Below are 26,256 nucleotides of genomic sequence, written 5' to 3' on the forward strand. Positions count from 1 at the left end.
GAAGAGGAAGAGCACAACCTCTTCGTGGACGGAGCACCTATTCAAAACACAAGAGAAAGTTGATAAAGTTGAAAAGTGGATCGAGGACGCAAAGAAAGGAAAAGATAAGATGCCTAAAGCCACACCGACATCGACTATCATCAACATGCCAATTGAGGAGGAGCAAACGAGAGAGACTAGAGCCCTTCATGTACGTGTTACAGGTCTCAAAGACACTAGAAAAGTAGAAGAAGAAGTGCAAGAGCTCTTGAAGCGCATGGGTATTCTGAGCCCACATGAATAGGTGCTTGGAGAGTTGGCAATAAGGGAAGTGATGAAAAAGGAAGGCCCAAGGAAAGAGCACTCATCATACATTTTCCTACACTGGAAGCTAGGAAGGAATTCCTGAAGAAGAGACCAACACTCGAGCAAGCTGGGATATTTTTGGGTGATGACCTCACTCTTAACACAGGTAGCACACATGCAAGAGCTGATGCCAGAGATCAAGGCGACGAGGGAGAAAGGGGAAAATTGCTTTCTACAGGGGAGGGAGAGTAGTGGTGTTGGAAAAACGCACCGCATGACGTTGCGAGACCTATGGGACCAACCTTAAAATGGCAGCATGCAATTGTAACGGATCAATGAAGCTAGATGTAGGCGCATTTGAGGATAGCTTGAAGGAAAGAGACGTTATTTTTTACTCGGAAACGCATCACTCATGGCGGCACATTACCTAGAGTGACGAGATACCATTGGGAGACTACTTGTAGGCAAGAAGTGAGATCAACGCATAGAGGACGGGGGTTAGGAGGTGTGGAAATCCTATTCAGGGAGGAGCTGAAACCCCTCAATCGTATTATTCGGAGGGATGAGCAGGCAAGATATATGTGGGTCAGAGTGAGAGCAGAGACAGGGAGACCACTCTACATTGCAATATGCTATTTTGCCCCCAGCACATCTCATTATGCATCGCCCAAGGGGGGGTCATCCTACAAGATATTGGATGAGGACATATGGGAGTTCTCTAGGGATGGAGATGTCATTCTTTTAGGAGACTTCAATGCTAGGACAGGCCAATCTCAGACAGCTTTCTACGATACCTCGGAGGAAATGTTGAGAGAATTGGATGTCAGTGGTATGGGATTGGCTAGGTGTTCGCAAAATGAAGAGCACACTGGATATGGGGGATATCTAACAGATTTGGGGACTGCACATGGACTGCCCATCTTGAATGGCCTCCACAGATTTCCAGCGTTGAGTGGGTTCACTTGCTTTCCTCATAGACATGGGGCCAACACAGTGGATTATGTTTTGGCTCAACCCAGTTTCATACCCTTTATTCAGGACTTTACAGTCGGGACCAAGCCTATTGGGGTAGCAGTAGATCATGCTCTCCTCACGTTTACCGTCTCATTCCGGTTCAGCTCGACTGGAACAAACACCTACGCATACCCGATACACTTTTACTTCAGAGACTGATTCTGTCTACATAGATGGTATCTACAGACGCTTATGGACACAGGATCCGGGGAGACCTTTAGGGGAGCTCACTTATATATTGACAGAGATACTACATGATGGAGCAGCAGAGGCATACCCCCATACCGAGCCTGGACATCGCCGATGTTCTAGGAGCACACCCCAAGATAGCTGGTATGATGAGGAGTGCACAGAGACGAGAGCCCGACTTCAGAGGGAGGTACTTCTAGGTGTCATTACTCATAGGCAGTCACGGATTGCTTCTCGGCATTTGGGACGACGAAAGAAGAGGGCGTTTCTAGCTCGATTAGAGCAAGATTTATATCAATTGTTTTTGAGCCAGAATTCAGGCGAGGCATGGCGACTCTTCCATGACCACTCTTCCCCCACCAGTCATCACTTCTACGGAGGTATGGGGTCAGTATGCATCATCTCTCTACACCGTGAGGGGCAACCACCTCTTCCAGATCCGCAAGAGCCATGCCCACACACACGTGCTTTCTTTACCGCCGAGATGGTAAAGAAAGCCATTGACAGGATGAAGACTAGGAGAGCATATTATCACGATGGCCTGGTAGCAGAGCATTTTATACATTCCAAAGATTTGCTTGCAGAGCTTCTAGCAGTGATGTTCAACCGTGCCATGTGCGATGGCCCACTTGATACTTGGAGTCTGCCCACGATTGTACATACCTTCAAGTTAGGGGACCCTATGGAGCCTGGGAACTACCGCACTATCATGATTGGACACACATTGCCACGGTTGTACGCATCTATCCTTGAGCAGCAGTTGAGTAGATGGGCAAAGAGAGAGGGTGTACGGGCAGCAGGACAGGCAAGTTTCACGAGAGGTTTCTCTACTCTGGATCATATTTTGACACTCAGAGCCATTATTGAGGAGGGGAGATCACGTGGGAGACGGCTCTATTGTTGCTTTGTGGACTTCCGCAAAGCCTTCGATACAATGCCCCAAAGCTAGATTGATGTGCAGACTACAAGAGATGGGGGTTCCAAAAGAGTTGATTTGGGGGACCATGGCTCTATACAAGTCAATACTGGGGCATGTACGCACTCTAGAGGGGATCTTTGATTTGGTTCACTCCACTATTGGGGTGAAACAGGGCTGCCCGCTATCTCCTACACTATTTGGCTTGTATGTAAATGGGGTTGCTGACTACATTGAGAGGCATGGTGATAGAGGAGCATAGTTGGTAGGGACATGAATCCCACTACTGTTATATGCTGATGATATTGTACTGATTTCCGACTCCCCAGAGGGGACGCAGCGTCACTTAGATGCTTTGTACACATTTTCCCACGATAGTGGATTGTCTGTTAACTTGGGAAAAACCAAGGTTATGGTGTTTAACACCACACAACAGTGGGTCAGGAGGTCAGCACCTAATTTTACATATGGCCGGGAGATGGTGGAGTATACGGATGCATACACCTATCTTGGGGTAGTCTTCAATGGATTGGCATTTTCATTGAGGAGAGTAGCAAAGACTAGATTGACGAGAGCTTATGCAGCCCTGGGAGGTTTGGAGAAGATGTGTTCGCAGGTTCAGTTTTAGGAACCTCAAACAAAGTTGTCGCTTTTTGACACCCTAGTGGCTTCAACTATGCTCTATAGGGTTCAGATTCGGGGGCCCTCAGTGGACCACCAGGGCAGATCCGGTAGCACTCATGGATGGAGATGTATGGAGAAGCCTCTAGTCTCTATGATCTCTAGGATCATTCGGGCTAAGGCCTCAGTGCCACATGAGATTATTCGGGCTGAGCTAGCTGCCCCTCCTCTCGTAGTTGAGGCCCTTACTAAATCAGCTTCCTTCATGCATAATTTATGGGACCTTCCCAAAGACAGATATGCTCGGCTAGCACTTGAGTCATCCCGACAGCTAGCGCTACAAGGAGACACAACATGTTGGTATGGGCAGATGACATCATGGTTTCAGTCACATGGCTTCAGCATGGATAGACTGCCTCCATTCCAGTACTCCTTGGATGCACCCTCCCTTTCTCTCACACGGATGGAGACCACTAGACTTAAACGTCAGAATTTGATTCAACTAGATACCAGAAGCACATGGATACAACCGGTACAAGTGTTGGGCACAAAGATGGCTTTCTATAGAGAGCATCTCCTCCAATTAACAGAGGATGGATATGTGATCAGAGCGGCCTATATGGACACTCATTTATCCTATGGGATATGATGTGCTATTGTTCAAATGCGCACATCATAGTATCAGCTAGAGATTGAGACTGGCAGATTTAGGAGAGTACCAGCAGAGGCCAGGATATGCCAGTTATGTCATATAGAGCCAGAGACAGAGTTACATCAAATTTGTCAATTGTCTGATATACTACGAGATACGAGGCCGCTTTCACTGTCTATTCAGAGAGGGCTTTGCACCGTTGGCTAGAGTTTTGAGATATCGGGACCAGAGATGCCTCGGGTTGTTTTTGCTAGAGCTGCGCAGACACAGGGAAAGTCTCTTGAGGAGACCAGGTAGTGGGAGACATTTACAGAGGGAGATCACTGACTTCTTTAGAGCAGGGACTCAGCAGCCGGATGAACGTGCTTCGCAGAAGACTTCAGTTCCCACTTCTACTAGAGATATATTAGTGGACAGAGGCACTGAGATCGGGAGAGCTAGACGCCCATGTCTACAGGGGCGACCACGACATCGACGGAGGCTCCACCAGAGAATCAAGACTATTCTAGCACGACATGGGAGATGCCCCGTACAATTATTTATAGACGCAGACATTGATGAAGCTCTTCAGCGACCGATGCAATACTTTCTCGGACAACGCTCGATGCCGGGCATCCTCGGGCATGGATCATGATGATGATGATGATTTTCAGGCTGACGATTTGAGTCTTTTAGTTTTAGTTTTTGACCACAAGGATTGTATCAGTTTGGTCTCATAGGTCATTTTGGCCTTTTGAAGACGTTTAATATAACATTTCATTTCATTTCATTCTCTCTCTCTCTCTCTCTCTCTCTCTCTCTCTCTATATATATATATATATATATATATTCCGGCTTCAATATTAAGTGATAAATTCTATTTATTCGAGTATATTTTAGATTGTTATGCGCTCCAGTTTGTGACACAGGGACTAGACAAGCTGAACCAAGCTGGACAAGGGCAAAGCTTGTCTAGACCAAGCTGGACCACATGAGCAGACTAGACTAGGCCAGAGGCTCTAGCTACTCAACCATATATGATTAGTGTAGTGGAGTGAGACTTCAGTGGAGGTCCCACAGGTCATCAAATACAAGATGGTTCTCACTCGAAATAAGGAACAACAGCTCCTATCTGAGATGAATCTCAGACTCTTCTTCTGGGGGGAGCAGTGAAAGCAAAGCCGACTACATGCCTAGTTCAGAGAAATTTTCCAATAACGAATACTGCGATGAGGATTTTCCTCAATCACCAATGGTCCCACCGGAAAACATGACTACTGTCTAGGTGCCTCGACCATCCTCTCCACCACGCCCGTTGCCACTACTAATGGTCAATCACCTACAACTATTAAACCCATTACTAAAAGATATTTTCTCCCAACAGCAAAACAGGTACACCTTGGTCTCCGCAATCTAGCACATGCTAATCTCGTTGGCAATATTTCAAATGCTAAACTGTGCGCTTAGCTCATCACTTTTCCGAAGCTCTATGGGGCGATTCTTATAGTAAAGGATGTCGGGCGACGAGCTATGGGGATAGCAAATGCGGCCGTACCTTCACCTACCACAAAAACGTTCTCCAATCTCTCCCTTGAGGAAACTGCTAGTGCCTACCAAGCATTGTTCATGCACTCACATGCGGAGTATGTCAGGAACCAACAACTCTACTCCATCTTACAGTATTACTTCTTACTGTGTGCACCCAACCAGGCAGTCGTCCCGTCGTCTACAGTTGTCTGCGATGCTTTTTTTTTCTTTGCCATTGTCTGCCCTACCCCTTTCACTAGCTACTCTTTAAGGTGCTGCAGGGTAGGGCGAAGCAATTTTGGACACAGAAAAAAGGGAAGGCAGAGAAGTTCAATTGCTATGCCGCTCCCATAATGTATTGGGTGGTTCAAAGTATGCAAAAGACAGCAAATGCTACCGCTTCTACTCAGAAGGATGACAATGCTAAGCCCAATACATCCAAAATGCCAAAAGGGAAAGGCCATCCACGCAAAAGGGCAAAAGCAAGTCTCGAAGTCTCAGGTTCAAGTTTCCAAGGTCCAAGTAACCTCCACTACTCCAAAAATTGTTACGGGGTCCACTTCGTGTGCCACCTCTACATTCACCACGCCCATTGTCAGTGTTGCAGTTGCCCACACACACATTCCAATTGCCCTAGCAATGCCTCCTACTACCAGCTTACCTCCTACTGCAGACGCAACTAATTCAGGGCAAGGTGACCCATATGGCAACTTTTTGACCAAGGCCAACAACCTTATGGATGTAGATGGAAAGCATTTCAGAGTATTGTAGATGCTGCGCTTACTTTGCACGTACTAGTGGCTTGCATTGTGTGTTGTATGACAGTATGCAAAGAAAAGTTCGCAGTCACATTCAGAGATCGATGGACAAGGATGTGTTGATTGCATAGACCCAAGGTCGCATGAGAATTCTCAATAGACAGGTGAAAGATCTTAAAAAAGTGGTCAAAACTTTACATATGCAACTTAAACAAGCAAATGATATTATAGCTGTTCAGGAGATTCCTTAATAGCGGCTCAAGTGTGTCCCTCCTGCGCTCACGCGCATTCCATGGCAGTCCAGTCAGTTACATCCCCGGCTATTGTCCCTCCAAGTACAATTAATGTTGCTGCAATGGCAATCCAAGAGCCGGCATTGATATAAAATTCAATGGGTTCACAGAGCACACAGAAGCCCATGACTACAGAGTCTCCACATCCAGTGGTAGATTCATCTCAGTTTGGGGGACCATTGGTAGCCTCGCTCTCCCAGCCACCCTTGTCACATATGCTTCGCTTTATGGTGGCTTTCCTGGCTATCTGCCATCCACTGCACCTACCTCTCACAGTACTCCACTTGCTGCTCATGGGGCCAGTGCGCCATATCTGGTGTACCCTCATCCAGGATATGGCCACTACCCTCCATCATACGCATGCCCTTCATCCCCGTACCTGCCATTCTATCCGCCCCCACCACCATGGTCAGAGCACCAATAGATAGCAACCTCTTAGCATCTTCACCCTCTCCAGTGTACATACCCACAATAGTGCTCTTGTAGATTCCTACAGTACCACCACTCTCCAAGATGGTGAGTGGTCTTGTGGCAGGCAGCCTATAGCTGGACTACAGTGTCGCTTGTACGGGAAAGATAGTCACAGTTGCTCGTGGGCTCACATAGGGTGAACTTTTGCCTAGACAATGACACGTGGCAAGAGTGGTGGCACTGTGGCCAATTCATCCCCGCCACAATTTGGAGATAGGTGCAGCCGGACTGTCAGGGATATTAGAGTTATCCATTGGCTGCCCTTTTTGGTTGTACATATGCTCATATTTGCTTTAGTGTTGGTACGTTGTTCTAGATGTTCTATGAGTCTTGAGTCCAATGTCATGGGTTCAGTCTAGCATCACACATCTGCACTCTCCTTGCACATTGGAGCCTCAACACTCCCATTGTAGATATGAGTCCTGGGCTTGGAGACGAGAGTGCTGCCAGCCAGAGTCTGTACTGGGTCTATGAGTTAGTTGAGTCCATTGAGTACTTAGTCTGTTGTTGTGTCTTTGAATTATTGTTCCATCGCTCTATCCTCTATCAGTGATATTGCACTGAGATACCCGCAGTAGAGAGCACAACACACTTTCCCTGCTACACATGCTATGGTCATTATGAGTTTTTGGTCTTACCTTTTGGTTTGACCAAAGCTCCTACTATGTTTCAGCAAATGATGAATGACATGTTGAGACCATTTCTTGAAAATTTCGTTGTTGTATTTCTTGATGGTATCTTGATTTACAATCAAAGTCTATCTGAACATCTTGCACATATACGCGCTGTTCTCAAAGAACTCCGCACTGAGATGCTAAGGCCTCTTGGTGTGAGTTTTTCAAGAAAGAGCTTCTTTATCTGTGTCATTACCCACGATGGAATTCACGTTGATCCTCATAAGCTTGACGAAGTGTGAAACTGGCTCATTTTGATAAATGTATGCCAAGTAAAATCCTTCCTAGGCTTTATTGGATTTTTTTGCAAATTTATCAAGGATTACTCTAAAGTTGCTGCTCTGTTTATGCAACTTTTGAAAGGAGCGATAAAAGCACCGACGGCTTCGGGACCTCACCGTAAAGGTAACCCTCCTATTGTCTGGAATGAGCGTCTCAAAAAGAGATTTGAGACACCGAAGCACTTGGTAACTACTGCACCAATGCTACATATTGTGGATCCTAGCAAACCATTCGTTGTTAAAACGGATGCTAGTGATCATGAGCTTGGTGCAACGCTCTATATAAATGAATGTCTTGTTGCGTTTGAAAGCAAGAAGCCTTTTGACACTAAAATACGTTATCCAACGTGTAAGAAAGATCTCTATGCCGTAGTTCATGCATTGAGGAAGTGGCGGCATTATTTGTTTGGCTCTACCTTCGTTGCATGGACAGATCATCGCTCTTTGCACCATGTCTGTGATCAGGGTGATCTCAGAGGTCAGAAGGCTAAATAGGTTGAACTTATGCAAGAGTTTGATTTTGAGATTCGCTACTCTTGGGTCTTTTTGCATTTTACACGTGGTTTCATCATTCCCTCACTAGGACGGTGAGTGGTCTTGTGGCAGGCAAACTATAGCCCAGCTCAATGCTAGCAGTTTCTACAATTACACTTAAGTGTCATGGGTTTATTGCAGGGCCTAGATCGTTGGACTAGGTGGACCATTGGACGACGTGGACTTACCCATGATGCTGATGTAGCTACTTTTGGATTAGCACTTTGGCACAAGGCAGACGAGTGATAGTAGGATCGTCAACGTGGCTAGGCGAGTGATAGCAGCCACAAACCTGCAAAGTCCACCTCATCCACTCATCAGAGGTGGGAGAGATTTTATCATTGTATGTATATAATTCTGGACATCAGTATCATCATCATCATCATTTTCTTCATTATAGTGTCTATCAGTATCAATGCCTGCCATAGTTTGAATTTAGAGTCACACAGCACTTGGCCCTAAACTATCCAGCCTCGACACCTCCTTTGTATCCAAGTAGCACTGTCCCAGTATCGATGTATGGCTCTGGAGTTAAGAGTGTGCTTCCAGCTAGGGTCTTGTACTTGATTTTTGCAGTATAAAGAGAAGCTTGATCAAGCAGTTTCAGAGTCTCTTGTGTATCTTTATCTCTAGTGTATGTGTTGTTCTATTGTTTCAATTTTGTTCTTTTATACAGTTTGAGCTATCACACAGCACTATACACTAGCGACCACTTGAGTGAGACTCTGAGAATACTTACCAAGAAGTTTACAGGCTCTCCAGCAATGTTAGCTTGAGAAGCTCGCTTAAATTTCTTTATTGAGGTATGGGTGGCACAGAGCAAGAATATTGATTTAGTTCAAGAACATTTTATACAAAAGTTATACTGTTGAGAGTTTATGTACATGGAAGGCATTTCCTTCAATACTCATCACTGAAATCCCTATGCAGAGAATTTCATTCTTTTGGGAAAAGAACGGTGAGTAGTTGCACCTGATTGGGAGACTGGAAATACATTTTTTCCAGTGTGTTGGAATCCACTTCTTCTCCACTCCCGTCATTCACAGCAATTTCACCTGCATCAAAGATTTCAGTAAAATAAATCAAAATAGATAAACTTGGCAAAGAGTCTCATACAGACACTCTAGTAGACTTGATGCATATGCATGAAGCAACATGCGCCTTTGTATGAGCTAAAAGGCAGGAAGGGTCTTTGACCATTAAGCATGTACATGTGCCATCTGGAGATAACCAAAGCCAAAAGCGGCTTTACTGTTAGGTGTCTCACTATTGTAGAAGGTAATCAATAGCTCTTTACAAATATAAGCATCAAATTTATTAATGTCAACAAGACAATCTCTCTAAGGCAGAGTTCTGTAAACACAATGGAAGACCTAATCTGTAAAAGATGTAATCGCCAACTTTGTCAAGAAAAAAAAGGGGGAAAAAACCGATAATATGTAAGAAGTCTGCATAGATTGGTTGCCACACATGGCCAATTGAAAACTAGCCGCCACGAGAAGCTGAGATACTAAAGCTAACAAATTCACTTCAGGAGTTACACCAAAAATTAAAAGACCACATACTTGTTCCAGATATAATTTGTCAAACAACTGTAGCAAGAAATCTATGTCCTGCTCTCTATTGTGGTGCTCCTCAGTGAAATATGCAAGAAATCTCACTCCAAACAAAGAATAAACACTATAGAGCAATGAGGGTATGCAGCTAACTAAAGTACTTGGACATGCCCATCCTGTGACAGGCTCACAAAGGTGCCAGAACACTTCCTAGGCTGCTGGAAATAAGCAAGACTGTGCTCAAAATGACACAACAGTAGACTCCACACCCAATGGAGGCTCGACTATACTCAGAAAACCAATACAAACCCTGGCTGTCAGTACACTCGGCTCAAGGCCGAGGACTCACGGGTACAATGGGGGTGTCGAGGCTCCAACTGTGTAGGGAGAGTACAAGTGTGCAAGTGCTAGACTGAAACAGAAGACTCAAGACTCAATGACTCATACAATGCATACATCTCCCAAAACCAACTAAGCATATATACAAAACATCAAGGGCAGCCAACGGCTAGCAAAAATATCTCTGACAACACACTTACGCCTGTCTCCAAACTGTAACCGCTATCCAAAGCTAACTATACTTGTTGTCCATGTCTTGTGACACTGTAGCCTGCTACAGGTTACCCGCTACAAGACCATTCACCGTCTTGGAGAGTGGTGACATAGCTAACTGCTAACTCTACAAGAGAAAGTGGTGATATCTACACTGGAAAATAATGAAAATACCGTCGAACTATTGATGCTCTGATGATGGTGAGAGCGGATAGAAAGGTGGGTAAGGGGATCAAGGCCACGAACATGGAGCAAGATATGGTACATCTGATCAGGCACTCCGGCCTCGTGAGCGGCACGTGGAGGGAAGGTAATGTGAGCGGCACTAGGGGAGGGTAGCTGATAACTGGAAAAACCAACAAAAGGAGAAGCATAATGTAACGAGGGTGGCTGTGTGAAAGACGAAAGATGAGCCGCCAAATGAGAAGATGCTGAAGCCGGATGTGGAGACACTGTTGTCACAAGTCTCTTTGCACCATGGGAAACAATGGGAGCATCCATCACCGTCTGTGCTGGTACTGTCACTTCAACATCACTAGTAATGATGGTAGTAGGCAGTGCATTGAAATGTAATAGTGAGGACTGTGAAACCCCAACTGATTGTGCATTAGCGTGCGGTATGCCTAAAGGGTGCCGAGGATTGCTTGAGTCCATGAAGCTAGGTGCAGATGACACGCTTTCCTGAAGAGGGCAATGAGAACTTTGTTAGTGCTTTTGGCTTGCCTGTTTACTCTTGGGTAGTACGAGCAAGACTTGCGATGAAAAACCTTGTAGGTCGAGAGTGCAGCCAAATCTGCAAAACATATCCTCATGCAGGAACTTTGCCACTCTTTTAGTTGTGCAGTCAGTCGTGGCCAGTACCTCAACCCACTTTGTGGCATAATCTGTAGCAACTATAAGATACTTTTTCTTGACAGGTGTGCTAGTGGAGAAATGGGACCAACAAAGGCCAATCCCCACCATGTGATTGATATCTGCAAAGGACGGTTGGCTTGCCTGTGGGGTTTAGGCGCATACCACTGACAAACATCACATACTTTCACATGAGCAATTGCATCCCTCAATACATAAGGCCACCCCAATGCTGGGTTTAGGCGCACAACGCTAACAAACATCACACACTTTCACATGAGCAATTGCATCCCTGAATACATAAGGCCACCATATGCCACTCTGAAAAAAATTCTGCATTGTAATGTGACCGGGGTAATGGCCACAGTGGGACCACTGTGGGCATCTTCTAAAATATGTTATACCTAATGAGGGGGGGCACATCGGTACAACACACCATCTGGTCCAAACCAGTAGAGCCGGCCACCAATCAAAGTCAATGGCCTGGACTTTTGCAGTAGTCTCCTCTTCCGTAGAGAGACATTCTCTAGGTATAGAGTAGTGGACAACAGATGTAAGACATCGCCATACCATTTTGGGTTGTGTATACCTTGAATAGACTACTATCTGGGAAGTCATCTTCAACTCCTCTAGCTTCTTCACCTGTGTGCATTTGACAAAGGTGGTCAGCCATGACATGATGCTTGTCGGGGTGAAGAACCACCACAAAATCGAACTCCTGGAAAAGAAGTAGCGACCTCCAGACTTGGCATGCAACTTGGGGTTTATTTAGTAGATAACGTAGAGTGTGATGGTCAGTACTAATTGTGAAGTGCACACCCAATAAATAATGGCGAAATTTTTGCAGTGCATAAACAATAACTAACCTTTCCCTCTCTATTGTGCTGTAGTTGCGCTCAACCTTGGTGAGCAGGTGACTCGCGGAGTGGATCAGGCGATCTAGATTGAATTCTTTGCTAGGCTGAGTCAAGACAACACCTATAGCTAATTCAGAACACAGAGGGTAGCATGATGTAGGAAGACTGATCGATGTTGCTGCCCCATTGCACAGCTTCCCTGCCCCGCTGCCCAGCAGAAGCGAGGTGCGCGACCTCCTTCAGGTGTACAAATCATTGGGTACGGCTAATATCCGAGCGAGTTTGAAACTCGTGAGATGGTGACCAAGGTCATTTCGATGGCCAACGGTCCCATTTTTGGTAGTGGCGCCATGGCTTCGTACCTGCCTTTGATGTTCTTGTCAAGGAAGCATATCTACCCATCTCTGTCTGCTTCCCCAGCCCGAGGAGAGAGTACATCCTACTACTATCCAGAATCGGCTCTGAGATTTGGACCGTCTTGGAGACACTGCGCACGACAGCTTCAGCCGCTACCAAGGCAACACGTATACCTACAATCCGCGTACTCGTCTGTGACACCCTCTCCCCCCCGAAGGTAGTCCTGCTGCCTAGAGTGAGTGGTAGATGGATCTGCTATAGCATGGAGTACTTGAGACTCCTGAACCAACGCTTCATATGTAGACACATGAGCCATCTTGCTAAGGCCTATCCTCGCAAGAGGACCCGACCCGTGACACGGACTCAACCTACCAAGGCTAGCCAAGCACAACAGACAGAGACCCAAGAGGCTCTAGTTGGCACCGCCACATAGACGGGTGCACAGGTAGCTGATGGGTGGCAGCAGGTACATGGCCATCACCGCCAGGGCCAGTAACGCCATACAACCCCTCGTGGTGGCAGACCTACGACAGCAGGCCGACAACATTGGGTTCCTACAAGGAACCGTTTTGATCCTCTACAGCAAGATGCCCTTGAGGAGACTCCTTCCAACCCAGCCTCGCCACCACCAGCTCACCCTCCTCCACCTGTTGTCTCTGCCATTCCGCCTCACCCCTCCCTTCCCCCTCCTCCTCCTGCTCCTCCCATCTCTCCCACTAGACCCGCAGCCTCCCAATTCTCGCACTAGACCCGCAACCTCATCTCCTGGCCCCTCTCATACCCCGCCACTGCCTAAGAGGACAAGACGTTCCTCTGCAGTTAGGAGATCTTATGGAAGTGCCTTTTCTACAAGCTGACTGGCTCGAGGGATACCCCTACTTGAGGATGCCACTTTTGGTGCAGGCTTCCCCTTTTGCACCGATGGAATTTTTTTGACTACGGCTTTGCACGCTTTTTTGGCGACCCATATTCTGACCTTGATGCAACTTGCTTTAAAGTTTGTGTTCTTTTCCTGGCAACCAGAGATGCAAGTGCCTTGTACACAATGGTTGGTTTTTCTTTTCCGTTGTGTAGCAAGGATCGCACAGAGAGGACTATGCATACAATACTAAATTGGCTCCATGCCCAGGCCCTTGAGTTCTCTCACCACAGAGGGGACTTGGGAGTGACTAATTTGATACACACCCTTTCGCAGCCGGCCAAGTTTTCTATGACGCCTCCTAATGCAGCATGTTGTAGACACATTGTAATATACTTCTTTGTAGACACCTAGAGTGCACCTTGCTACGTATATACATATGAGGATTCAAGGACAGAGGATGGAGCTATACGGACTGCGCACTCACCTTGGGCGGTTGGACGGGCTCTTCACACATGCCTTTCTCGGGGTCGATAGGATGCAAAATACTCTCCATCCAAGCCGGCCTCGAAGATTGCCAAGTTGGCTGTTGCGGTAGCATCAGTTTTCTTTTTTTTTTTTCCAAGAAAAAGATGCTTCCAGTAGTTAAGAATACCGCCCAAAGGGCTACAACCAGCCCCTGCTATAGAGGACTACATCAAAACGTGAGGAGACTCTCTCAATGAAAAGACAAGATGTGTACAATGAGGGCTAAATCATGAGATGGGAGGAGGAAACAACCACACTAGTGGCCGCTAGTGCCATCTAGGCATGCCATGGACCATGGCGAAGGAGGGCCCAGGGCGCCAGAGTCGTAGGAAGGCCTCCTGCATGCGGTTGGAGCTGCTCTGAAATCTCTCAAACTGACCTTGAAGTGTATGGATCAATTCACCAGCATCAGTTTCCTCTCATTCACCCTATCAGGATTGTCGCATGGAATGTGCAGGGGCTTGGTAGACCCGAGTTTATACACCAGAGGGGTAGACTGAGACATGAGCTACAGAGATGCCTGGTGCGCGGCACAATAGATATTCTTATGCTTCAGAAGCATCACCTTTGTGAGAGCCGTATTCTATGTTGTGGACATATCTTGCTTGCTTGTTATGAGACATTTTGGTCAGTTGCTTTTGGGCTGAGAGGCATTCAAGGAGGTGTATGTAATGGGACGGCACTACGTGCCGATTGAAAACAACAGATTGGAATTTTGGCACTTCAAAACAACTAAACTGAAAGAGAGAGAATCCACGTAGGAGACACGGATTGGCGGAGTTCCACTCCCAGACTGCAATGTCCCCAAACAATGGTGCCCCTTTCGGTATTTTTTTCATACTCCTTCATCAGGGCACAACTCTATGGTTCTCTGCTTCTCCACGTGGTAGAATGCCAGAGAGAGAGAGAGCCTTAGTTACATATTTGAAGGCCCTTGGCCATCCAAAAGCAGTTTACATGAAAAGCATCAAGTCTAAAAGCGCTAGGTCCAAAAGCATGTGCCCTTTCGGGTTGTCCGCACAACATGCCACGTTACTATGTGTTAGTGCAATTTGAAAAAATTTTGTACAGCAGCCACGTCAGCATCCTTTTTTCCGCATCTGAGCGCGCGCGTGTGTGTGCTTTTTAATAATTTAGGCCCCTGGTTCCTGTAAGTTGTTGGGGATTACGACTTTCAATCCTAACCCAATTTATTATTTGGGCCATTTGACGATGATATGTTGCAAGTTGCTAAATCCTTCTTCTTCTTCTTCTACTAGGGTTTAGGTCCCTCGGCTGGGATCTGCATGTCACAAATTGCTAACGTGTCAAGCCATTGAAGAATGGAGCCAACTTGCAGATCCCGACTGAGAAGCCTAAACCCTAGAAGAAGTTTCACCAACTTGCAAAGTTTGGCTATTTTTAAAGAAGAGTTCCCACCAACATATGGGACCCTGTCCGATGGGACCGAAGGGACCTAAAGCCCTTAAAATAAAAGGGGACCACACACACACTCAATCTCTTGCAAAAAAGGTGATGATGTGGAAGTTGTACGGACGCCCGTGATTTTCACTGATGATGTGGCAGGCTGTATGGACTTCTGCGAATTGCGCTGGCAGGTGCTGACGTGGCAGTTGTACGAAATTTCCTATTTTGTGTTGGTAGCTTTTGGGGAAGATGTTTCTGGGACCAAATGCTTTTGAGTTTGAAAGCTTTTCATGTAACTGCTCATTCTCTGACATGCTCCCATGTGGAGGTGCAAAGTCTGGAGTATCGACGTTGTACTGAGTTCAAACAATATAAAGAAATACCAAAAGCGGCGCCAAGGTTTTGGGCCAGTGCTCTCTTGGGGTGGAATTCCGCCACTCCATGTCTCGTGTGTCATGCATCTCTTTTAGTTCGGTTGATATTGAAGTGCAAAAAGTTTGTTCAGTCTGTACTTTTCCATTGGCATGTGGTGCCCGTCCCGTGACACTGTAGGTTGGTTAGGGTTAGGCTCAAGGAGTCCTAACCCTTTACGTCTTCAGTGGCTTGACACGTCAGCAATTTGTGACATTCCCCCTTCTTGAAAGAAGAGTATTCGTCGGCGATTATATTTGCAAAACAACTCAAGTTAGATCAACAATATCCAAGGGTCATTCCGAGGGTCATTCAGTTTTCTCATTCCATATCCGAGCTCTCGATATTCTAGCCAAGTAAATTAGCCATCACACCCAGACCACATTGATCTTTCGAGGGGTGTCTTGATGCACCTAGGTACATAGCCAAGAAATCTCACCCAATTAGGAATATTCATGGCTTTTTTTAACAGTAATAGGAGAGTTTTTTGAGATGGTGGATCCTCACCATGCACCATACCAACGTTCGCCAGTTACAGCGAGTAGCTCTCAATCGAGCCACAAACAGAGCACAGGGCTGCATCCTGAGAGCAAGTACAAGCACAGATGCCTTGCTTGGTCACTGAGGAGATGTCCAGAGGCTTAAGAGCCCACTCCAGCTAGGGGAGCTTCAAGAGGCCCTCAAGGCACTCCCCCGTGGTAGCTGCCAAGGGGAGGATGGTTTGACTTTCACCTTCTTGGAGTACTGGGAGGTTCTTGGCCAAGATTTATGTATTGCATACCAGCATATTCTGCACACTGGGGAGATGCTCGATAGCATGAGTGAGGGTTTGATTTATCTTATCCCCAAGGAGGGGGCAGTCAAAGTCCATCTGCTTGAGGAAATTAGGATGGATGAAATTCTCGGTAGCTCTCGGGTCAAAGAACATAAGGGCTTTCAGGCCATTGATTTTTCCATAAGCTCTGCACAAATTCATTACTTCGAGATTAATGCCATAAATATCAAGTACAAGTCCAATTGCAGGTTTAGCTCGCTCAGCCAGAGGAGTGATGCAGTTCTATTTGCTCTCGGAGCAGGCGGTTGCTCTGAGAATGTATCTATTCTTTGAGGACAGGAGATGAATTTATGTCCTGTCTGAAAACATTCGACGCATCAGTCTTCTTGTAATAGGGTTTCTAGTTGACGCTATGTCAAACAAGGCCTTTGAAGTCAACTTCGTGAGATTCTCGGGGGTTTGTTTGTTGTGGCCGAGAATTCTGAGTGTTTGCCGGAGTTTCTTCTATAGTAAACTCTAGCTTTCCCTTTAGAAGCTTGTAGACGACGGCACCATGGTCCATAAGTTCTTGCATTGTAAATACTTGTTTGAAAAGACAATTCTCCTATAATAATGATGGTAGTCCAATTGTATATCGCTCACATTGGTCCTCCAAGGGAATCAACTTGAAGAAAGACACCGAGGTAGAAATTGAGAAACCTTTGGTTGTACTCTTCCATGGTCTCCATGGCAAGCATTTTCAAATTTCCTCATTCTGATGAAATTTGGACTTCAAACAAGGAGGTCATGTAACTGCATGCAAAAATAGTCTTGAAAGCCTGTTAAGTCCTTGGAGCATGCGGTTGGGTAGCGATTGAAATCCACTACTCCATAGCATTAATGATCTTTGAGAAATCCCGCAGCTCGAGAAATCTTTGATTCTTCTGTGTAGTTCCCCTAAAGAATAGATGTTGTCGAATTGTTGTAGGAACTGCAAGGCTTTCTTTCTATCTTTCACTTCAAAAAAAATGAAAAATTTTACTGTCGTCCCGCCATCCTTAAAATCCTTTGGTTAGTTCGGAGCAAACCCAAGATGTAAAGAATAGGGATATCCATAAGGGCTCCAACCTTTATACCCAGGAGGTGGTGGTGGTGGTGGGGGAGGCGGTGGAAGAGGCGGTTGCACTGGATCTAGATCAGACGGCTGTACCATGTTCCTAAAGACTCCCCCAATTGGAAGAGAAGGGTAAGTAGGTTGTCATTTGAAAGCTCTTGTATTTTTTGGTGTCGGAGGCGGTGGTACTACTTGGGCATCAGAGGGGGCAACATGTAACTCAGGAACTGTAACATCAAGAGATTTTGCTAGAAACTTTGCAACATCAAGAGATTTTGTTCAGGATGCCGCGAAAGTATGTTGCCAAGCTCGTCAAGAAGAAATAGTGCGTACTCTGTAGAATCCGGATCGCAAGTGTGCTCTGTCTGTTCTTGGTAGGACCGGTATACTTTCAGCAAAGCACACGACTGGAGCTAGATACCCCTATAACGGAAAGGCACCGCGTGCCTACGGAAAAGAACAGACTGAACAGACTTTAGACGCTTCAAAACAATTGTATGGAAAGAGATGCACAACACACGAGACACAGAGTGGCAGAGTTCCACCCCAAGAGAGTACTGGCCCCAAACAATGACGTCCCTTTCGGTATTTCTTTATATAGCTTCAACACGGTTTCAACTCCTGTGGCTCTACTCTGCATCTGCACGCAGTAGACTGCTAGAGAGAGAGCCCACAATTCATATTAAGAGGCCCTTGGCCTAGCAAAAGTAGTTTACAAAAAGCATCTTGTCCCAAAAGCTGTCCAGTTCGCGGAAGTCCGTATAGACGCCACGTCAACAGTTAGCGCAAAATGCGGGCATCCGTATAGTTGCCACGTCATCAGCATGTCAGTGCCATTTTCGTTCTTTCCACGTTAGCATCATCTTTGCAAGTTATTTGTGTGTTAGTCTACTTTATTTTAGGCCCCATCAGACGGGGTCCATAAGTTGTTGGGGTTTAGGTTTTTTAATCCTGACCCTATTTAATAATTGGGCCAGTAAGGCGTGAATGAGAGCACTTCATAGATTTATAGGAAAGTGTAGTAAGAAATTTCTCACCAATGCAATGGGCAAAGCATTGCCAAATGCTTTCTTAAAATATATGGGGAACTAAGTCATGACTAATTTGAAGCAACTCTCGAAAGCAATATCACTATCAAAGACAATGCCTATCCATACATATAGATATGTGGAAATTTAAGATTGTCGTATCGCAGGGGACTTGATGTACGCTATGAGTGAGCCACTAAGGCTGCAAACACACAACCTGTGTGCGAGGAAGCTCACGAACGCAAACGGTGTGTCACTAACAATGTTTCATGTGTATCTTTCATATTGAAATAAGTTTATCAAATAAGTAATGTTTTGGTGAGCAGTATCTGTTTTATCAAGATCACTATTCTATTCATGATTTTTTGAATCTAACACTAATCTTCTAGCAACACCATATTTGACCAAAAAAAAAACCCATTAAAGCACTCCCCACCAAAGAAGATGGAAGCTCTAGAAAGAGGTGTTAAAAAACAATCATACAGAAGGAGATCACAAGTCAAAAAAAGGTGGCACTAAAAGCAAAGAAGGACACAACTTAGTCTTTAAAGTTCAAAATGTGGTCCATAAGTTTGGATGCAATATTTTCTTTTATTATGCCCAATTAGCCTTAGATTTATTATTAAGTATGTGATCACATAAATTTCCCACAAACATGTCTTGTTCAAAATGCCTTGAGTGATAGGCTCACGTGTTGGCCCATTTTTGCAAAGCACAGTATGAAATATCTTTGACAACATAGCACGCCTATCTCCACCTTGTGGAGGCGGTGAACTGACCACAATGTCCTCTCGACCACCACTCCCTCTGTCTCGCACATGTCAGTGCCAAGGTGAGAGTCTAACTGTAACCGCTATCCAAAGCCAACTGTAGTTGTTGTCCATGTCCTATGACACTAAAGCCTACTACAACAACCAGCTCCGGATTAGTTGAGTTGGTTTTTCTGACACACCATAAAAGCAATCGACTCATCACAGTCATTGTTCTTCAAGGATAGCACACATGAGCAAACGTGGATGGGCAGACAACATGTTAAAGGCTCCAGTTTCAAATAATGACTAGCTACTTGAAAGTACAAGCAAAAAAGAAACAAAAAGCTCTTGATATCATAATATTTCTAGGACATTGCTGCATGTTTTACATGAATTAGGAGTGTTTACAACTTTCACATCACCTCCAAAGCCAACATCACCACTTTTTTTCCTTGTAGATTCTAATGCTGTGTTTGAATTTGCATCCAGCCAGTCCTTTGGAGTGAGACTCAATATGAAATCCTTGTACTTTTTGCATTCATCAAGTTGCTCTTGGAACTGTGAACAGCTTGAAATTTAGCAAACGTAACATTTGTGCTGACAACTTTTTTCATCCTTTTCCCAAATGTGGTTCCTCCTATGACTGTATATTAAACACAAATTGCTTACAAATGAAATCACTACCAAATTTTGGAGAAGTACATAGGCATGAGTTTGGGGGACTCATGGAGAACCAATGGTACCGTTGAGATCATTGAAATATCAATGTAAGTAACTCTCAATTAAGATAAGAAAATTCATTATAATTTCAGATGATACAACCTTATTCAAGTCCTTTTTTATTGTTGCCATACTTGCATTCAGCCTCTTGATATCAGCAAGCTGTATGTACATAATCCTTTATAAGATTCAGAACAAGTAGAATCCCATCTTGATTTCCTTGTTTACATTTCATGATAGGCGACAGCTTCTTGCCTTGTCCTGCTTCATTTTCGTTTGCTGCTCTGCTTTCTTAAGGGCTTCTTGGACCTGTGCGGGGATAACAGTTTATATCTTTAAAGTTTTTTTTAAGGAAGTAGGCATGATGTGATTCTTTCCACCTTTAATAATATGTAGCTTCAGCAGAAAATTATCCCCTAATAGAAGACTTCCTGCAACAGGAAGCTCAAACATGACCTTTTGTAAAATTATACCAAAAGAGAACATTGTGTCCAATCCATCAGCAGATGGAATTTCAGAAATGAACTCAAGGCTTGTCGACAGGAAGTGGATTCCCAACACTGAGTGCAACCCAATGGGTGAAGAGAAACGAGCTGATCAAGAAAGAAACTCTAACCTGCTGTAAAATGGGCAGCTCTGCTTCACCCCAAGCGTACCATGTATCAAAGAGAAAAAAAACAGCATCCACATGAAGAAAAAGCCCTTAACAGGCTCGTGAAAAGCACCAATAGGAGACAGCATGCCAAGCTGTAGCAAGCAAGACCTAATTATTCACCTGTGCTCTACCAGTAAAAGATGATCGTGTACAGCTTTAAAACGGAAGTTTCTTCATGATGAAAGCACTAGCTGTAGTATCACATAGCTCAATGAAACATGTCTCTTGTAGATACACGGACAGATGACAGCGTGATGACTAACAAAAAACAGATAGCTTAAACACATGCATCGAAACCGCACACAAATCAGTAATGTTTGCATCTAGATTGCAGCTAAAGAAGAGTTGGTAACGGGGCCAAGCGCAAGCAGCAAGCAAGCAAAAAACTGCAAGCTTTATAGTAATCCTTGGTACAGATGATAAATACTGATGCAAGACATCCAATTCCGACCCGGTCCTATATGCAGACAATTGAATACTCGCATTATGGCAGTAGCAAAGATTTTGTCAGCCCCAGGGAAGAAAAGAGTTGGTTGGAGTGGGTTTGTGCTTACAAGTGCACTCCTAAATATGATACACCTAAAGACAAGAAGCAACCTTAGGAACCCACTACATCTTTACTATATATTCCTTGTGTCGGCCTCTTTGAACAGTTTGAAAAAACAACTGTACCTTTTCATCATTTTGTTTCAGGAATGCTTCAAATTGAGCTGTATCCTCCACAAGCATCTCTTCGCTCTTTCGTAAAGCCTATCAAGAACATCCAATTTTCACGGTGAATGTTATTAGCAAGCAATCATTCATGTATATAACTAGAAAAGACACAGGAAAAATCTGGATAAAACTACAGTGATCAAACCCTACCTCCTCTCGCTGAAAAGACCTTTCTTCAAGTTTACGAATCTCTGCTCTCTTGTTGTCCAAGCTCATTTGAACCAAAAAGATTTCCCTCTTCTTGGCAATAAACTCAGCCATGTTCTCCTGCAGTGCACCATCTATACATGTCAGTACGTTGGGACCAACTTCAGAATTTTGGACCAGGAATAAAAGTCTCTTTCTAATCTATAAAGTTTATCACAAACATACTTTTTCTTTGTGATAATGCTCGGTTGGGAGGACTGTAGCAGCTTTTATCGACTCCATTTCTTTTGCAATATGTTCGTTGATAGCCAACAGCTCCTACAAAGTAGTTTTTTCAAACATCTTTAGTGCACGCTTTTGATGGCTGGAAAAAGTTTTTTTTTCTGCTGTTTCAAAGTGACATCAGTCAAATGGGAGATACTGTTAAGCTTCACCTGGAAGCAAAAAATGCAACATTTTAGCAGGGGGGTGGGGGAGGACTCAAATTAGGAGCGATTACAAGAAACATAACTGATCAAGTTAGGCAACAGAAAATAAAAACAATGCAACTGAAGTGAAAGTGAACACAAGTATAAAGAAGGAATGAAAATGGGGGTATGAGAAGCTCTTAATCCTCAGCGAGCTCTAACCGCCTTTGCTCTACTAACTTCTGTGCTGTCCCACCCTGGTGAGATGTCATTTGTGCAAGTTAGAAGAATTCCATGAGCCTTGCCTCTCTGGTATGGTCTCCCTCAGTTTGGTGCTCTCAATGCTGGTACAGCTCAAGCTTGGATATCACCATAACAAGCACAGCGGAATACAAAATGTGCCTCGATCTCCACCTCCTCTTTGTATAGTCTGCATAGCCCGGCCTCTCTTGGGATGTTGGCTGCTCTACCTGCCTTGATCTGTAGGAATTAACTGGAGACCCTGAGCTTTCTAATTACTACCTTCAAGCTATGTGGTAGGAACAGATTCATGTATGATGGGCATTGAATCAAGCTGTAATGTGTTAGTAGAAAAACCGATCTGTATAATAGCCATTCCCGTTCTACATAATACCGAAACGTATAGGCGGGGACTGGAACAGGAACGCCGGAACGGTCCACCAAAAAACACTGAAATTAGCCTCAAAACAGCCTATAAGTTAGGAAACAACTATAAGCCAAGCTTCTAACACCTAGTTGGACAATTAGAATCATGTTCAAGCATGTTTCAAGTTTCAACATGTCGCTTGTGCGCGTTAGTGGTTGCGGACGTAAATTCAATTTACCGGGGTTGTAGACACCTCACAACATACTAAGCGCATCACAAATAACATTATCTAGGAAGTGCAAAGATTGAAGAGCTCAATAGACAGAAAAGACGGAGTAAAAAGGCCATGACTATAAGTTCAAGTGTGGCTTATAAGGCCAACCAAGGCGCTACAAAAAGGTAAGCACTGAGAACTCAAAGAAAAGATAAGAGTCGAGGCTCAAGAGTCAAGACTAGCCACTAGGGACTCAAGAGCTCAATACATAGATGCCAAAATGGAAACATGTCAAGGGCCAAGGCTCAAGGACCACTGGCAGAAGAGCCACCTTGCCAATCTGTAGTGGTGTCGTGGAAATCATGGATGTCATCCCAATCCTCATCCCCAACAGGCTCGTCCACATCATCCACTTTATGTAAAACTTCTGTAGATCCACCCTCCCCAAGTATACCTTCATAAGTTCAGAATAGTCTGAACTCACAAATTATAAGAGGGAATAAAGCACTCATAAAACTGTAAAAGCAAGGGACACACGAAAAGAAAAGAAAAACAAAAACAAACAAACAAACAAACTAAATCACTTTGTTTGCTACGAAACAAAACTAGATAAAACAAAACATTATTAACCCTCCCCAAGTATCTCAGCCTCTGCCTCCATCTCCCACTGTACAAAGGGATCTGATACTTTGGATGCCGACTTGCAAAGCATACACAAGTTTTCACTCACAAATACAAGATCATTTGCTTTCTCCACGACAAGTCGGTTTCTCTTCCTGGATGCAACGTGGCTGTAAACACTCCACAATTGCTCCAAGCAAGAGGAGCTAACTGCTTGCTGAGGATGCGGATAGCGAGTCGCTGAAGCTCTGGCCCATTTAAGCCATAGTCCTGCTACCACAAAACTAAGGTGCGATCAACTTGGGCATTGGCAAGCCCAAATGATCCTCGCATATCCCTGTACATAGCAAGCTGATCCTTGATTTTGCGGCGTTCTTCTCGATCAGGGTGAAACATGGTCAAGATCTCGTTCCATTGCTTGGTCACGTCCCCATCATGCTCCTGTGCTGCACCTTGAAACTTTGGATCCAGCACAAAAGCCGCACCATGGAAAGGGGAAGCATGGGAGTCCCATCTGCTCTGACAAAGTAGGCTAATCTCCTCAAACTTGTCTGCATCTGGCTCAAGTGTTTGGACGGCCTCCACCATGAGATCCATGGCCTCATAAACCTTGCCAATGCAAGGTTGCGTGCCACCAACTACTCGAAGCAAGTGTAGTACTGGCTGCACCATTTGGTCTATAGTCTTCAGTGACTCCCAAAACTGGGGATCTTCTGACTTACCTGCACATAAGATCCCTGCGACTGAACCTGTGTAGGATGAAGAAGTGTACTCCGTATTGATGAGGGTCTGCCGCAATGCACTCTGACATTCGCATAGGCGATGAACCATTAGGTAGTTGTAGACAAAGCGGGTCTCACAGTACTTCAAGAGAACCTTGCTCCCTGACCGCTTCAATAATGCAACACGGAGATTGTGATTGCTGATGAAGGACACTAGCTTGGACGTACTTGTAATGTAGCTCAATCCAAGGTAGGCACCCTATATCCTTTTAAAGGTTGTTAAGGAAATGTGCCATACAAAATGACACTTTGATGCAGGGATACATGCCCTCCAAAATGGCGCCGGCTGCCTTGTTTGATGCCTCCCCATCCGTGACAAGCTACAACATCACCTCTGGGCCAATCAATGATCTCTATGGCAGACGCCCGCTCTCCTGCAACACATCGGCGGATTTCTCTGTTTCTGTGGCATCATGTGAGTGGGCAAAGTACATCTCTCCCTTGCAATAAGCCACAAGCCCATGAATGGATCTCCTCCTCGTGTCTCTCCATCCATCTGCAATCAGTGTCACTCCATACTTGGCCCATGGTCGCTTCATGTTTACGGCTGCCATCTCCATAACGGCCTTCTCTCTATCAAGAAGAGTAGTACGGAGGGCCTCTAAAGTGGGTGGTACGTAGCGTGGCCCATAATCCCCAATCCTTGTGCACATTGCCTTAAAGTAGTCTATACAATGTACATGTCACAAAGGTCAAAAGTGAAGACAATGTTAAATGGAAAACGAACATACTAGTTATGGTCATAATATGAAAGAGCATTGAGAACTTGGAACTTCTGAGCCTTTATGAAAGGGATATGGTCGTGATAAAAAAAGCGGGCAATAGCGGCATCCACATCCTCCTTTTTTGGATCCCATGACGCATCTATGGGTGGGAAAAGAGGGAGTCATCGTTTGAAATGATGTTTGAGCCGCCGCACTACTACCTCCAACAGAAGCTTGCGAATGAGTGGTAGAAGTAGGAAAAACCAAGTGATTGGGGTCAATGGCTTGCCGCTTGGGTCGATCATTTGCTTTGGCTCTCATGATGGCATCCTTGATCTCAAGCTCCTTCTTCTTCTCGACCGTCACATTCTTGCAATGCTTCACTTGCTCCCCCACTACGTGAAGGAGGTGTGCTCGAACCTTGCTGGTCCCGGATTTGCGTTGGAAGCCACATAGTTTGCACGTCCATGATCTTGCACCGCCTTCTTTGCCCAAGACTTCGGAGTGCACCTCATCCCACCATGAAGGCTCATCCTTCTTTCCTCTCTTACCAACCGAGGGACCTTCATGTGATGCGGAAGCTTGTGCCAGATTGATGGCGCTTGAGACTTGAGGCTTGAGGCTTGAAACTCGAGAGAGGGATGGAGGCATGGAGCTTGAAAGTTGAGAGAGGGATGGAGCTTGAGAGAGGGATGTGATGAAGGAATGGAGCTTGCGAGAAGGATGAAGCTTCAAGCTTGAGAGCTTGTGGCTTCAAGCTTGGGAGAGAGGGTGAGAGTGGCTTGAAGCTTCAAGCTTGAGAGAGGGTGTCAGAGTGAGCCTCGAGAGAGGCTTCAAGCTTCAAGCTTGAGAGGGAGGGTGAGACTCGAGAGAGTGGCTTCAAGCTTAATGCGGGAGAGTGAGGGCTATGAAAGTTTAAGGGGTGAGGGTTAGCTTTTATAGGAGAAAAGAGTCAAGAACCCTGTTGTTGTGGCCTGGTGTCCAAACTAGGTCGCAATAATCAATGTTGGCATTGACAGTGTCAAAGAGCCAACAGACCTGGAAATGTGCTAAAGAAACTACCTCTCAAGCATTAGAGAACCTCCCTGATCACCTGGTAAAATTGAACCCCCGCTGCACATATGACTCGAAGACAACCACATCTCTGCCCTTCAAGGCGAATACTGATCATCATTGTACCCGGGCTTAAGTGTGGAATATTGCAACCGCTATTTTACCAAGGTGAGGCCCTGTCTTGTAGAGAGGGGCTCTAAAACACGTAAATGTTGCTGTATCTCAGAGATCAAAACAATATTACAATATGAACCGAAAAGAGGCTTGATTTTTGGCTTGAAAAACAAGGTACATCTCGCACACCAAACAATCACCTAATAAATTCTGGCCAAGATATTAAATACCTCTGTATAGGTCCCCATCCTGGTCTTCATCTGTCTATGTGACTGTTTGATTTAGGATTCTTGCTTT

The 26,256-nt window shown here is 45.1% G+C and overlaps 1 protein-coding gene across 24 annotated transcripts in view; it reads right to left on the minus strand.

Moving 5' to 3' along the window:
- Window positions 1-26,256, minus strand: part of LOC147454260 (cilia- and flagella-associated protein 100-like) — a 131,204-nt gene that overhangs the window by 20,577 nt on the left and 84,371 nt on the right. For 23 of the 24 annotated variants that reach the window (XM_086516276.1, XM_086516278.1, XM_086516279.1 and 20 more), the window contains 7 exons: window positions 21,683-21,775; window positions 21,461-21,577; window positions 21,269-21,346; window positions 20,197-20,250; window positions 20,044-20,103; window positions 19,644-19,779; window positions 9,167-9,249 (listed from right to left, as the gene is read on the minus strand). In XM_086516276.1, the coding sequence (XP_086372402.1) occupies window positions 9,167-9,249; window positions 19,644-19,779; window positions 20,044-20,103; window positions 20,197-20,250; window positions 21,269-21,346; window positions 21,461-21,577; window positions 21,683-21,775 (621 nt within the window). The remainder of the gene's footprint in view (window positions 1-9,166; window positions 9,250-19,643; window positions 19,780-20,043; window positions 20,104-20,196; window positions 20,251-21,268; window positions 21,347-21,460; window positions 21,578-21,682; window positions 21,776-26,256) is intronic. The other variant, XM_086516280.1, reaches the window with a different exon arrangement.

This window comes from Adiantum capillus-veneris, chromosome 7 (assembly GCF_014529385.1).
Source record: "Adiantum capillus-veneris isolate H3 chromosome 7, ASM1452938v2, whole genome shotgun sequence".
NCBI lineage: Eukaryota > Viridiplantae > Streptophyta > Polypodiopsida > Polypodiales > Pteridaceae > Adiantum > Adiantum capillus-veneris.